Source organism: Rhipicephalus microplus, unplaced genomic scaffold (assembly GCF_043290135.1).
Source record: "Rhipicephalus microplus isolate Deutch F79 unplaced genomic scaffold, USDA_Rmic scaffold_13, whole genome shotgun sequence".
Taxonomy (NCBI): domain Eukaryota; kingdom Metazoa; phylum Arthropoda; class Arachnida; order Ixodida; family Ixodidae; genus Rhipicephalus; species Rhipicephalus microplus.
Genome location: NW_027464586.1, coordinates 10,707,994 through 10,723,511, shown reverse-complemented (window position 1 = coordinate 10,723,511; position 15,518 = coordinate 10,707,994). Strand labels below are relative to the sequence as shown.

Genomic DNA, 15,518 nt, shown 5'->3' with positions numbered 1-15,518 from the left:
AAAGTACAAGACTGGTGGCTTGATACAAGTTTATTGGAAACAGTACACTAAAACATTACATAATACAGGGCTTCACCTTCTTGGCTATATTCTGCACAGCATGCTGATTTAGCCCTTTCAGCAGAAAATGGACACACGAAATGCTGCAGAACCTGACAACCGATGTTAAAAAAGCTGAATGCTCACTGCAGCCAATTTGTGGCACATTGTCTGCTAGGTGCGAAAAATCCTTCACTACTTTGGTGTGCAAGCGCATGGTGCTAAATGCACGAGTTAGTCTATCTTCAAGGGTTTTGATTAGACTATATAGATGGACAGAGAGGTAAAGAAGGCCCCCCCATGTCCCACTTTTTACACGATTCTGCTGGCAATCGGTCCATCACACTATCACGTGTCACGGGGCAGGCATCCTTGCAAGCTTCGCATTGGGTTGAGAAGATCCGCTTCCTGGCTACATATCCTGCAATATAGTAGGTGAGGCGGTCATCCCTGCGTTCTTCAACGTAGTCAGCGCGGTCAATCGCAACCTCTGCTGCTTCGACAGGTAGTGTAACGTCGTCACAAGCTGGTGCTTCATTTTCAGACAGCAGATGGTCCTCGGACAGCAGGGCCTCCAAAAATCCAGGAGATACGTTTGCTCCCTTGGGGCTTTTCGCCAAGCTATAAAAGCTTATGCACCTGCATTTATACATGAAAATTATAAAAATTGATACTTTGGATTATATGCTTTGTATTTCAATGTTCAGGACTGAAAATGCACAAGCATACTTGATTATGACAATGAACTGCGCAGGAGTTGGGTGATCGTTAGCTCCACTTGGCCTGTCTGACGATACCAAAGGAACGCTCCAAACAGTCTTGACTGAGACGGGAGGTCATCAAAAACCTAAACCCAACCATTTCAGTGAGGTACTTTAGTAGGTCCTTCGCAGAGTGGATCGTCACACGTAGGCCTTCTGCCATGCTCTTGCTTAAAAAGCCGAGCCCTCGTTCATGGGCCTCCCACTGGTCTAGAAATTCCAGCATGTTGTGAAGTGCAGTTTCTTTAGTGCTGCCACGCCTGAAACATGAAAAGTATCTACGTCTTCACATGAAAATGAGCCCAATTGGTGTACATACCTCAGAGCTTCTGCTAAAAACCACGACCTCATGGGGTCAATTGTTTGAGCCATCATATTGATAAATACTTTTGTTGGCTCCAGATTTAAGTACTGTTGCTCAATTTTTTCTTTGTGAAAATCCATCGCGTGCTCAACTGCGCTACTGAAAATATAAAAAGCCACATTGACCCTCATCTTTTCGAACCCACTAGGATATATGTGAGAACGTGTTAACTTGGGTGCAACTTTCAATGTGAAGGGACTGCTGTCGACCTTCCAAGTCATTGCCACATGTTCCCAAAGAACCCGCAAAAGTTCATAATGGTTAGTAAACCAACTTTACCAGGTACCCAACATTTCAAAATATTATGAGAATAAAATAACATGCTTACTCGGCCCTTGTGTGTGTTGAAGCCATGCTTAATCTTGATGTTTCGCACAGATTTCACAAGATGAGGGAAGTCCGAAATAAAATGAAGGAAGCGCTTGTCGTCGCATGGATGTGTAACCTTACATCGTACATTCATAATGAAATAATGGAAGCGCAAACCAACGGGACACAAGAGAAGAGACAAACAATCGCTTGTTTGTCTCTTCTTTTGTGTCCCGTTGGTTTGCGCTTCCAATTATTCGATTATGAATTTGTACCAACTAGCCCGCCTGTCAACCCTATTACATCATGCATGTTTAGCATTACCATGAACACCCATGTTGTGCCACATGACACGGTTCCATGACGCGCCGTCCGTGCAGATGTAGTCCACATAAAGATTAGCTTTCGTGCACAGAAGAACTGCTTCTAAAATTATCTTTGTCAGCGTTGGCGCCTTCACATTTTCATTCGAAGCAAACACCCCTGTAGAAAAAAAATATTGCAGGTATGAGTGCAATTACAGAAAATAACAGTACTTTGATAAATGTTATTTACCAATTATCTGCGTCCATTTGCCCACAAAAGGCTGAAACATGACGACTAAGCCGTGATCAGCCTTTGTGTGCTTGTCCTGAGCTCCAGTAAGTTGTCCATGGTTTACGAAGCCTTCAATATCCATGGGTGACTTGAGGTCCAGGTGTGTAGAAAGTTTCTTCTCGTCTATAACGAGGCCGCCAAGTCTGTTTATTTCATTCATTTCACTAGCCTTCTCCTTCACGCACTCAAGAAGCTTGCGGCTAAAGCCATAAGATGCCTTGAAGGCCTGAGAATGCAAGATGAGGATGATTAAATTATGCTTAATAAGAAAAAAATGTAATCGTATACCTTGATGTACTTTTGGAGGCAGAAACGGTTTGGAAGTATAAGGATCTTATGGGCCCTGAGATGCTCGTATAAGCTCGGGCTCTTGATCCTTAAAACAATACACTCTAAGAGCCACGCTTTGTCGTATCGATATCCTCGCATGGATTTCCGCTTCGACGCCTCAAAACATGCTCGAACTGCATACTGCTGCTTTTTCGGAAGCTGCTTGATCTGAAACAAATGCACGAAACAGGAAGCTTTATTTATGACGCTAAATATGTAAAAATACAGCACCTTACCTTTGCCTCAAGTCTGTTTTCCTTGATAGAAGAATTCCTTTGTCCTAACGTTCGTACGACCTCATGAAGGGTGTGCACTTTCTTACTCCGCCGCCTCAAAGTGCGAACGGCACATTTCAGTCTCCTTCCCGCTGTCTTTACCAATGGGCGTTGCACCTTATTATTTAAGCGCAGCAAACGAGCCATGAGGATTCGCCCCACTTTTCTGCACTTCAGACACCGCTGAGGCACATGGGCCGGCATACCTGGAAGAAACAGCAAAATGGGCGACATGTGAAGTATATGAAATAATTTTTTTACAGTTGCGATTATGTTTATTCGAACGGAGGAGTCGAAACGAGGTCGCGACGGAAAATGGGTGAACGGCAAGTCTGGCAAAGGCGACACAGGGTCTCGCGCAATCAGAGCACGGGGTTCTTCGTTCTCTTTTGAAGGCGCATACGCGTTAGTGCGTATGCTCCACTACACAGTTGTGATGTCCAAGACGTATGTACCAAAACACAACATACCTTGTGACACAGATCCGTCACACACAGTGGAGAACAGGCCATTTGCTGACAATGTGCAGTCAGACACATCTAATCGCTTAAACTCGCTGGTATTTCCAACTCCACAACACACAGAGAGTTTTTCTGCATACACCAGAAGCTTTTGGGCCTCTTCCTCAGACTCAACGGTGCGCTGACAGTGAAGGTGGCCAGCCAGGAAAAGGGTGCAGGAGGGTGAATTTCGCTCTCCAATTTCGAACACAGCTATCTTGTTGAACGCAACGGGAGGTACTTTGCTTTTATGATGTTCAGCTGCTTGGTAACTCGCTATGTTTTCGATTTTGGAATGTCTGATGTGGCCAATACTCCGATGGTAGTCGAAGACCAAAAATGAAGTCTTTCTGAGGTACTTCATCGTTGACTACGTCCAGTTCGTCATGAGGAATGAGCTGAACCGATTCGTGTTCTGAATCGTCAATGTCCTCGCGGCTCTTCTTTGCAGGCACGGAAGAGCCCTGTCCCATTCTCCTCTTCCTCTCTTTTGGAAGAGTTTTCATCATATACTTCGGAAGGTTCAAAAAAATTGTTGGAATAGCACTCTCCTTAAGGGCAGGCACATCGCGTGGTGTATGGACCTCCTTTCCATTCACAGTGTGCCCGTAGTGTCTCATGATAAACCTGAAAACATAATAAAAAGAGAGCGGAGCCTCTGTAATGAAGACACTTCGGATTTCCAAGCGACAAAACAATAATTATAGCATGTGCTGCAGCGTTAGGTGACACACATCTAGCCGCGGGTCGATGGAGGCAGAACACAAAACGCACCCACGTGGAGCAACATGCCAATGTAAGTACAAGAATAACCGATCATCTGAATTAGTCTGGCTCTTTCCACTGCACTTCTGCTGCTCACACTGGGTGAGTGTGTTAACTTGTAGAAACCTCAACTTTTCTATATGCTTAAACATGTACGAATTCCATACGTACCTTGGGTCAAAATGCCTTTCGCAAACTGCAGAATTCTCTTGCAGTGGCTTGTCGGCCCTTGGTATGGCACGTGTTCACTTTTCAAATTCATCCTCACGGGCAGGTGCACGAAAGAGAGACAGTATTTCACCGCAGGACTTGTAACCGGCGTCGCAACCTGGCACAAAGCACCACCTCTGCGTTTTTTCCCCGTCAACGGCATTGTTGAGAGCGGTTCAAAAATCGACGACAACCGCTGACATCATCTCCTTCAAGAAATCGGGAAGCGATAGAAAAAGCGATCGGGAAGCGATAGAAAATTCTAGCCACCCTAACGCTATGCACAAAAAGGCGAGTTTCCTACTCTTTACTAAGACAATACAGTGCTGCCACCTACCTTGAAATCTACAAAATATGGCCTCCAAGATTGCGCGTGCCCACTATAACGGAGGCCATCCGTTTGTTTTCTGTGATTACCGCCAGATGGCGATCACGTCACACACAGTGCCTTTAGAATCCCATTCACCAATGTTCTCACACAAAACATCATAGTCAGCGCTCACAATATTTTATTCTATTCACTCTCTCCAGACAGAAGACTGTCGTCTTTCAAAGAAATTCGCAGTCGAACATGCAGGTGCAAGGCCAATTCTTTACTAGCCACCTCGTGCTCTTTAAAAGTGGTCTTAATCTACCTTATTGGCAATATTCAGTTTTTGTTGCAAAGTATGGAGAACCCAAACTTGTTAAAGTAAGTAAATTTGAAAAACACATATTTTTGGGGGGGAAAACTGTTTTATGACTCGCAGCTTCCAGACTCGCACATATACGTATGCAGCCAAACCCAAAAACACAAACGAGTGCACGCACAAACATGCACACAGAAGCGCACTCGCACAAAACATTCACAACAGAATACAAAATGGGTGCAACTATAATCTAATATTATTTGATGCTTCGCCCATAAACGTCTTCAAGAAAATGCATGCACACACACTCAAATGCTTTGTCAAACAGTTTCTGTATACACTTGTGGGCAAAACATTGAATAAATTTAGATGAAAGTAGCTCCCGCCTTGTCTCTTGTTATTGTGAATGTCTTCTGGTTTTTTTGCGCTCTGAATTCCCAATAGATACACGTGTATGCACAGAACACATGCACACACGGCTATGTGTTAGTTCGAGAGTGAACTCTAGCTGTTTATATTGTGTGCCTAAACTCACCGAAAGGTACTACACAAATGGGAAGGTTCCCCAACATTCGGGCACAGTTAGTGCTAGGGAGTAACAGGTTCGTTACATAAAAATTGAAAATGAAGTACTTGTTGCCATATTTTAGCTCTAGCTATACTATTTTCTTTATGTTAGTGTTCTAGCTAATTGAACTATTGCCTTGATTTCACATTGATCTAAGTGTGGGTGTGTGTGCTACAATGAATTGTTCTTGTATGCCATGAACATATCTCTACTTTTATTTATGCATTAATTGTAGTAACAAGCACCAATATTTGTGGTACCTGTTTTTTTTTTCAATGCGATAAAAAGCATTGCATTCATTATGTCTTTATATGGTATGGTGGCACGTTGATCAAAATTATGTGTGTGCAGAGCCGATGAAGTCTTTCATACATCACATACAGCTGACAGTGCTAGGCGAGCATAACAGATAATTCTGCTCCAGCAAACAAGGGAGGCCTTGTCAATATGGAATTAATGTGCTTATGAAGCCTGTATTGTGCCAGCCTATCTTTGTGTGCTGAGGTATGCTGCAAAGGTGGAAACAGTGGCTCCATAGCTTTTCAATTCCAGTAATTGCTGCAAAGAGAGCACTAGTGCTTAGATGTAAATCCGTTTACAACGTTAGAAGCACAGAATAAAGTAGGAGCGTGTAATATACTATACGTGCTGCAATTTTATGCACAGATTATGGTGCACCTTCACAAATGTTTCAGACTAGAGATGGTTTTAGCTTGTTCACTATTTTGGTATATGCAAAATGCAAAGCATTGAACAGAATACTGGGTACCTGATACATCTTGGCCCGACATATATTGCCAGTATCTAGGCTTCTCACATTTAAGACTACGACATCTGGTATAACGCTAACACAAAGGAGTTTGCGGACAGACTGAAACTCTTATGTACAGCAATCCTAACAACCCCTTTGCACATTGCAGAGGCTTTTCCTCCTGACAGTGCAATTTACTGGTTTTTGCGGCCTCCGAACACAATTTATATATGAAGATCCTACTGAAACTGCGAAAACAATGGTTAATTTTGTCATTATAGTTTATGGTCTTTATTTTTGTCATTTTTGCTAGGATATAATTCTATGTTGCTGTCACTAGTTACTATTTTTCAAGCAATACTCTCAGCTTAGTTGATCATCTTACTGCTTCAAAGCTTTGGGTGGCCACGTGACCGAGCCACCTACACTGCTACGTGCCGAACCCAGTGCCCCGAAATCGAAAATTCTCCGCATAAATAAGGCGATATGAAAATGTTTAGCGGGAATAAATGAATCTTGCATGTATCGTGCTTCTTTACCCTTATTGAGACTTCACTCAAAAAACTGCCAGTAGCATTGCCTCTAATGGCATTTTCTAGCCATAACAGTTCACCAGATATAATCAGTTTTTTAGTCATACACTACAAATGTTAAACAAACCGTGGTGCTGTGTGAACATTTTCGTGTGTGCGTTTGTATTCTGTGTGCATTATTTGTACATTTTAATGACGGGAGCAATAAATGACAGTGATTCTGTGACTTATTTATTACATTTTATAACTGCCTTAACATGATCACCCGAAAGAAAACTATATAGAATTGTTGGACTCTTCACACAAGCATATAATTACTGTTAATAACACCCCTGATACTATTCTTGACATGATTGCTACATCTTATATTATGTCTAACAAAGAAAATGAGCCCTTAAATGTACGCCTATTTTCTTCATTCATAGCAAAGGGCTCCTTCTGAGAGACTTTGTGCCTTCACATAGTATATAAGCGATTACTGTCCAGTTTCCAGCTCATAAGATCACATACGTGATGCCGAATAGGCAGAAAAAAAGTGTTTCACACTCGCCGTCACGGCTACTGGCCGTGCTGACTGATGCTCCCACATAAAATATGCATATATAGCCCAAGAAGTGAAAGGGGGCATAGCTCAGTTGTTCGCATCAGTTGGCTCATTGGACGCGTTATTCGAAGGTCGCAGGTTTGGTCCCTGGCCACGGCACGTCATCTCTTTGGCCATTTTCCTTCGGGGGCGGCACCGTGCGGGGAGCTGGAGCTCCCCAAAACTTGTTCGTGCCCCCTACCCCCGGTAAAATAATCCTGGCACCGCCTCTCCTTCCCTTTCTCAGCATAAGAATTGCTTTTGATACCATATCCTATACTTGGCATGACTAGTTATTTACTTTAACATACTGCAGCTCCGAAGCGCTATCACAGGAGAATGTTAGATCTGTTAATACTGCAATGTCGGCTAGATCTCATTCATAGTGCACTGCATACATTACTTCCGTGTGCGTAAGAACCTAGGCGTGCGCACAAGAAAAAGCGCGGCTGCCTCTTTAGTAATCTAAATGGTGCTCCGATTCAACTTCGCACCTGTTCCCATTAAGACGTTCCACGTAACCTTTAATGCAGTGTTATGTCCGTGCATTTTTTACGTCAATTGCGTTCAAATAGCCCACCAGATTAGAGCGGCGCATGCACATAAAAACGTTCGGCAGGCGCCATGTCTGTTTTCATTCTGGAAGTTAAGATGGTAGGAGTCCTGCGCCGGTGTTTTCGACTTACACTTTTCGTGTGGAGCTAATTTCTACATTTTTGCGAGAGTTTTGTGCGTACAGCAGACGTTTGCGTTCAAGTTGTGATTTCTTCCATACGCAGGAGCGGCGCGTTGATATTCGCCAAGTCGAGGCTGTCCTGAACAACGACCTCGGGTAAGACTCCTTTCTCTGGCCTGAACATTCTTCAGCTGTGTTGAGTACTGAAGGTACAGGGACTATAATAATTGAGTGTCAAAGCTGTATGGGTGCCCCTTTACTCGCACGTGTACGGAATGTGCCAATGCATACCTCTGAAGTTGCTTACGTGCCGTTGAGTCGCCGACCGCAGCTGGCACCATAAATAGAGGTATTTAGTTCGACGTTTTTGTTGTCCGCCCCGCTCCGGGAGCGCCCGTGAAACCTCAGCGAAGCGGCGGCTGATTTTTCTCTTTTAGTTATTTGTTGCCTGCAGCGAAGCGGACCTTTCGCAGTTGCAGCGCCCTCTGGTCGTTTTCATCGTGGGTAAACAAAATAACATCATTTTTTTCACGTATACAAAGCAAAACAATAACGTATAAATTATCTTTTCACGAAGTATTTAGATATCCACTTTCAATGTATTAACCTTCTATTTTTTGACAAAGAAGCAAGGTCTGACTTGATAGTAGCTGCTCAAAAGCCAGCAAGGTTCTGTTCTAGATCCATTGCAAGCATTCACTGTGTGTTGTTTGCACTTTTGACGCGTGTGTGGTGGCGGCGTTTTTATTTTTCACCGTTGAAACTGTGTTTGCATAACCATGCAAGCACTCGCGGAAAGCGTGCCATCTCCGGAGGCAGCCATCTTGAAATGAGCAAAGTTACTGCACGCATGAGGGAAGGCGCGCGCGTTGTCCCCCTTCCGCTTGCAAAAACGGCAGCGACGCACCGCGCTCCGCTTAGGCTGCTCGTAAGCGGACCGTATTCGTAAGCGCACCGTAAGCGGACCGTAAGTGTGATCAGTGCTCACGGATTCAAACAAGAGACGTTGGGGATAATGCGCGTACTATCATTTAATGGCTTAGGCTCAAATGTTTGAGTCAGGGCGAGTATTCAATGTCGCCGGTAACATCGGGCGGCGGAGTGGAGTTCAACCTTGCTGTGTGCTTGTGCAGCCGCGAAATTGAATCATGTTTTGGCTCGCATCGGAACAAAGTGCCCCGGCATCTTTTTTTAACATTTGCTAGAGATAGCGGAGCACGTCATATAGCTGCATCTTTTACAGCTTTTTTTCTTTAAAAGAGTTGAATGACAAGAACAAAGGTCAAACATTTGCTCTGAAAACGTTCTTTTTTTAATTTGTAAGTGACTTGATACGCTAAGAATTCCTTGAAACATAGACACAAGTTCGCAGGTGAAAAATAACGGTGTTTAAAAGGACACAAAGTAGTAGTGCATGAACGTTGTCGCGGACAACCTTCTTGGGAGATTTCGAGCCATTAAAAGCGCGCATGTCTCAACGGCTCCTATTTTCCATTTCGAAGTGGGCCATAATCAGTCTCAGTGGTTTCTGTGTGTTTCAAGGAGGAGAACCCAGCGGAATCTTGAGGACATCAGTCGCCAGCGAACCTTTGTGCTGTCCGGATGTTCCCTGTTCTTGGTGTCATTACATAACTTACTTTTGTTTTAGTCCCCAGCTTTGCTTCACTCTTTGGTGTTTCATTACATGAGCCATCGAGTCATAGAGACACTAATGTCCTCTTTGTTTTTCAGTGTTCCGGTCTGACCACCTTCACCTTCGTGGTTTACGATAGTTTTGTGCAAAATAGTAACAGAGTGTCATTTGAAGTCTCTCAGCTAAAGTAGAAATGTGACTACACTCAATTACATAGTGCTTTTTTTGGTGATACATTGCTGGGGCATCAAGTTGCGTGTGGCATCTCTTGAAGAGTTAGCATTGTGTGCATGACTTCACTGCTGGGTTTACTGTAGATGTGCTCTTTTTACTTAGCAATGCCGGCAGGCCCCTCTGATGAGTTTTCACCTTTTAGAAGATCGTGCATTGCCATCTGCTTACCTAACGGAGGCTTTGCCATCCTTGGCTTGCCTTCGTTAGTGGGCTTTCGTTTTTTTAAGAATGTTCGCTGAAGCAAAATTCTTCTTTTTGATGTCATTTTTATACTGTTTGTGTGTTCGTGATAGCACTAATCTTTGTAAGTGCCTCTTGCAATGTTGGCTCCAGCAACAACAAAAAAAGTATCTCGAAGTGGCTGTTGTAGGTGGCCACAAAGTGCCGAAGTAGCCATCTCCTTTGGTCTTACAGCTTGAATACTGCTTTGGGGCAGTCATTAGTTTGCCTTTGACTGCTTGGTGAATGACAGCCTTTAGTGGGTGGGGGGACAAAAAACGAGGCATTCAAAAAGCTTTTTTATGCAGCAATTTGTGTGTTAGATACAAGACTAAACATGCACACAGTATACACATTCCTATGATTTCTTTTGTATACGATATATTTGCGACAGTTGTATATTTCATCGCTCAAGTGTTACCACTGACATGTTGGCTGCAATTTCTCTAGTTTGTTTCAGTTATCATTCTGAGCCTGTTCTAGTCCAGTGCTTAGACAATAGCGTTTTCCAAGGATCTTCCGTTTACCCTATCCTGTCTGAGCTGATTCCATTTTATCCCTGACAAATTCTTAATTTCCTCACTCCATCTAACTCTCTGCCTTCCCTGACAGCATTTCCCAACCCTTGGTACCAATTCTTTAGCAGAAAACATCACCGGTACAGTATCTCATCACATTAACCCAACCAAAAATAACACTTTAATTGCTTCAGCTATTCGGTGGTGTTTGTAATGAGCAAACCTGCAGCACACAAGTTATTCAAACATTTGATGTACTGTAGTCTAGGTGTTTTATAAGAAAAATAAAAAAGCCCGACTTTGCAAAGGACTGTAGACTACGCCAACCTCCGATTCTAGACATCATGCTGCCATAGAAGCACTAGTACTTTGGCTGCTGATATGAGTTGCACTTCATTTTTGTTTTGCTTACATACATCGTCTTCAAGGGCACAGCTCAGTTAATAAAATGTATTCATGACCAACAATTGTAAAAATGTTCGAACAGCAACATTTGCAGTTGTGAACATTTACAAAGACATGGCTACTGCCAACATGATATATTATCCCTCCACTGAATTGACACATTGAAATGTATATGTGCTCTTAGTGACTGGAAGCCAAAAAATGGGTGAAATAGACATATAAAATATAATTTATTTACTTGTGCTTCAATAAGTTGGTTGAAACAATGTTGTCTGCAGGCCTCGGGAAATCTTCGCTGCATATTGCTTCCAGCCTTCAAAACCCGGAACAAAAAAAAAAGATTTACAGCTTTTGCAGCCAGTTGGAATATAAACAAAAATCTCTGGAAGCCAGAACATACGGGCTTCCAAGACTCGCTATGCAAGAGCTATTAGCTGAATTATGCCTGAGATTGACCAAATTTCACCAAAATAATAAAGCACACACCACACACATCTTAATGAACATAACAATAATGTCTCATGAAGAATTTGTTTATTAGTTGCGAATATGTACATACAACCACCCAGTTTACCTGTCTCTTCCATATTTCGAATTGTGCAACACACTACTTCTGTATATTGCCCAGCGTATGAGCTTGACAACCCCATAGTCCCAATGTTGTGACATACAATCATCATTTGAGCTATTCCTGCATTGTGATGACCCCGAAATGTAAGTTACCAGCATGTTGATGTTTGGTGTTTTGTGGCGCAAGGGCAATTTGATGGCCAAAGAGTGCCAGGTCTTGAGACAAGAGAGAGTGAGAGAAATAGAGAGGAGACGCAGGGAGGAGCCAAGAGGAGCAATGATGATGATAATGCATGTCAAAAGGTCGTGATAATAAAACCATGGTTGAAATATATGGCATTAGTGCAAGGGCCTTATGAACGCCTTTGCGTCCAAGGACTTTGTTTATATAGGCACCACAGCAATGACCTCTCAGAGTTTTTGATACAGAATGCCTGGGTATATGACATTAAAAGTGATTCCCTACCAACGAACATCGCCGGCTGAAGTGGTATCTGTTGTCAGTAGGGTAATGGAAAGCGTTTTCTTCTGGGCGAGACCGATACCTTGTATTGAATTGAAATGTGAAGCACTGTTAGCGCTTCGCTATATCTCTCACACAATGGTGGATTGCCACCAGACAAAAGGTATGAATGTGTAGTGTGAACTTGTCCTGTGTTTATTTATTAGCCTCACAAGTCTTACTTCTGTGCATCATGATTTTGATACTGGTGGCCAATGACCAAGTTGCGGCTTGAGGGGGGAAGCAGGTTCGGTGACGGAGCACGATCTGTCGGTTGAAATGCCGACATCTCTGCTGGCCGTTTCTCCGGCAGCCTCGGACGACATCGGCGATAGGCAGCACGGCACAAGGATAGACACAACCTTTTTGATGAACGCCAATCATGTGCAACAGCAGAAAGTGAATGACGATAAGATCTGCATCTTATCGGCGAGCTAGTGCAAGCTGCAAAAGCTCGCCACAGTAAGCAAGGACTCGGACCTGTACGAGGCTAGATCCACGACTACTCTATCATTAATTAACAAGCTGCTTGAAAGGACTGCTAAATCCTGGACGTCCAGTGGGACCAGTTGCTTATCGAGACTACTCCCCTGGTGTTTTCTGAGGCACTTATATACAAAGTGAAGCATTTTCATTTGTGTACAGTTTCTTAAATACACAGATTTCTTTTCGTCATTTTCTCAGTTTGTTTTTTGGCCACCTGTCATTCTGTGTCGAGTTCTTCTCAGCTCTGGTAGACTAAATTTTAATAATTTTTGCCTTGTTCAAAAGCTGGATGTTTATTGAATGTACTGATTGATCTGTATTGTTTAAAGTATCAAAACCACCATATTGCTACGATATATTGATCACAATCAAATAGACCGCCTTCACCGTGCCGCACAGAGACCGTGGCAGCACGAGCACCTGGTGAGACCAAGCTCGCATGCGTCACGCACTCGAGGTTTCGAGGTTCTGTTGAAGGAAAAGAAGAGGTGTTCCGAGATTTTCTCGGTGTTCGACGGACTCGCAGTTTCCTCACAGTCAACTTGAGGGCACAAGTTCGCCCTAATAAATTTGTTTTCATACGCCTCTGTGCTTTAGTATCGCTACAATATGATGAAAGACGTCGTCTTGGAGGGCTCTTGAAATTTCGCCCACCTGGAGTTCTTTGACGTGCACCCAAATCTAAGCACATGGGCGTACAGCATTTTCGACTACATCGAAAGTGCAGCAGACGCAGCTGGGATTGTTTAGCGAGTGCAAGAAAGTGTCATATGCAACTATAGGACAACACAAATTTTTATTAACAATAAAATAAAATAAACTTGTAGGAAAGCTAGAGCCATAAAACTTGCATTTTGCCCTCTTTGCTAGCTGTAGAATAATTGCGTTCAGCACGATCTGTACAGCAAAATTACTGAAAAGGTGATCAAAAGAAATTATAATGACTAATTAAAAATAATGGCAAGAGCAGGGGTGCACGCTCACGCCACTGCAGTGGCGTGAGCGTGCATGTTTTTTTGTTATTAACGAAGCACATGTGCTTTCATAAAACATGACAGCCAAGAATGATGAAGTATTCATTTACATACAAATTACTATGAGTTGCTGAAATTCACGCAAAAGAACATAATTTTCTTCCTTGGATATTGATCGAGTGCCTTGGAATTATGCTATGTGAATTTGACACATCAACAGTGCATTATGATTCCCACCATAAGGGGCCACAATCTTGGCAAGTAATAGAAGTACTCTTCCCACCTGATGTGCACCTAATGTAAAGAGGCCTTGTTTCTCAAGTTAGCAATATATATATATATATATATATATATATATATATATATATATATATATATATATATATATATATATATATATATATATATATATATATATATATATATATATATATATATATATTTATATATATATATATATATATATTTATATTTCTATATATAAATATATATATATATATATATAACCACTGGAAAAATATACCAGGTGTAACCAGAAAAAGGTGCACATGCAGTTTTAAAGTTTAAAAGAAGCAATGACATGCCAACCATCCAAAATAGAACGCCCGAGAAAGGAGCATCAATCAGTATTACAGCAGCTAAAAGCCTGCTAACAGCTGAAGGTAGTCATGCTGCTCTTCCATTCAAGTATAGTGTACACTGAGAAAAGATACTGAAGATACACCATCAGCAAATGACAAAAGCAATACAGACAGAGCTTTCTCTTATAATACAAAAAGTCTTTAGCTGAGGAGGCAAATAAGTCATTGGCACACAATAAGTGCACAAAAAAAAGCTGTCGCACGAGGCTGTCAGCGCTTAGACAACACAGGCAAAAATACAGTAGACTGAAGAAGGGAAAACCCATAGCAAAAGTTACCATACTCCTGAGTTCTTGCTTTGCGTGCAAATGAAGCTAGCGTGAAGTTGAACACTAGATTAAAGCACCACAATCAAAATCTGGAAGTCAATGCTTTAGGAATAATACAAAGTACTGAAGAAGCATGCAAAGAGCATTCCTGTGAAGGCAAATATAAAAAAAGACTGAAAGCTCTGTGGCCCTGAACAAGACAACACCACAACCAATCGAAGAGCCGTTCGGACACACCAGCAGTTCTGGCCAACACTAAAAAGTCACAAAAACATACCTTTAATGCCTTTTTTACAAGAGAACTTCAAAAGAAATGTGCATACACCAATGCCAGAAGTATTGATGGAAGCTATTACTCATATTCAGCTCTTCTTTGAAACACTGACAGAAGATACTTGTACCTGGATGCTTAATTACTTTGGTACAACTCAAGAGCGTCGACACCAAGTGGCAAAAAAATTATGATGGAAGACTACAATGTGATCAAATGCACACGTCAACCACCAACCAAGGTCCCATGCTAGAGTGAATATCGCAAAAAGTCTTGAACGCCTAATGTCACTGGCTCATACTCAGCGTTATCAATCAAAATCTTGACCTCCCACACAGCATATTATTTCAACAACCTGCCACCTCTCACCATGTCATGAAACAAGCTCGAGTATACACAAACCCTCCTCACCGTTAGGTAGTTAGATAGCTCCACTAGTGCTTCACTCTCAGAACACATAGACCAGGGCCGTAACTAGACGGGTAGTGAGGAGGTTCTGAGCCCCTGAAGTATTTTCATGCTCTGACTTTTCGTCAACAATAGCTTAATCTGGGCAAGTTGGTTCATCGTGGTTGTGTTCTAGTAACAGTGAGAGAAGTTCAGGAAGAGACAAAAAGGACAGGAAAGAGCGCTGACTGCCAACTAAATTTTATTGAAGGTACTACGCCCACTTTTTTACAGAGTACAAGAACAGTGCTCATGCACAACGACACATGTGAGACCATGATAATATAATCTTAACTGAGAAAAGAATACTCTCTCTCCGAATGGATGAGTGAAGGTATACTGATGCACTGATCCATGGCCTTCCTGACAAGAAAATGCTTTCACAGTCTCTCTTTCATTTCTTGTTCTTGCTTTCTTCAAAAACAGTGTTTTATGAAACATAGAACTGCACTTACATTC

At 42.4% G+C, this 15,518-nt stretch overlaps 1 protein-coding gene across 4 annotated transcripts; it reads right to left on the bottom strand.

Moving 5' to 3' along the window:
- Positions 1-15: 15 nt before the first annotated feature.
- On the bottom strand, positions 16-8,312 carry LOC142784001 (uncharacterized). Of its 4 annotated transcripts, none has more exons than XR_012888551.1 (8): positions 4,112-8,166; positions 3,146-3,802; positions 2,637-2,881; positions 2,359-2,568; positions 2,029-2,296; positions 1,798-1,956; positions 769-1,060; positions 16-678 (listed from the first exon to the last, which is right to left on the bottom strand). XR_012888551.1 is itself a non-coding variant. In XM_075882617.1 (8 exons), exons 3-8 carry the CDS (start codon positions 3,537-3,539, stop codon positions 1,011-1,013), a joined length of 1,326 nt encoding a protein of 441 aa, XP_075738732.1. In that variant the 5' UTR covers positions 3,540-3,802; positions 4,112-4,268; positions 8,182-8,312; the 3' UTR covers positions 16-1,010. The 4 variants fall into 4 exon arrangements, 3 of the variants coding, with proteins under 3 accessions (XP_075738732.1, XP_075738733.1, XP_075738731.1); XM_075882617.1 differs by adding an exon at positions 8,182-8,312 and having other exon boundaries at positions 16-1,060; positions 4,112-4,268; XM_075882618.1 differs by adding an exon at positions 8,182-8,283 and having other exon boundaries at positions 16-1,060; positions 4,112-4,287.
- Between the last annotated feature and the right edge of the window lie 7,206 nt (positions 8,313-15,518).

Coding starts and splice junctions, on each gene's coding strand:
- LOC142784001 (XM_075882617.1), bottom strand. CDS start 3,539: ATGAAGTACCTCAGAAAGACTTCATTTTTGGTCTTCGACTACCATCGG. Junction 2,297..2,358: donor GCCTCCAAAAGTACATCAAG/GTATACGATTAC, acceptor TTGCATTCTCAG/GCCTTCAAGGCATCTTATGG. Junction 1,957..2,028: donor CAAATGGACGCAGATAATTG/GTAAATAACATT, acceptor TTTTTTCTACAG/GGGTGTTTGCTTCGAATGAA.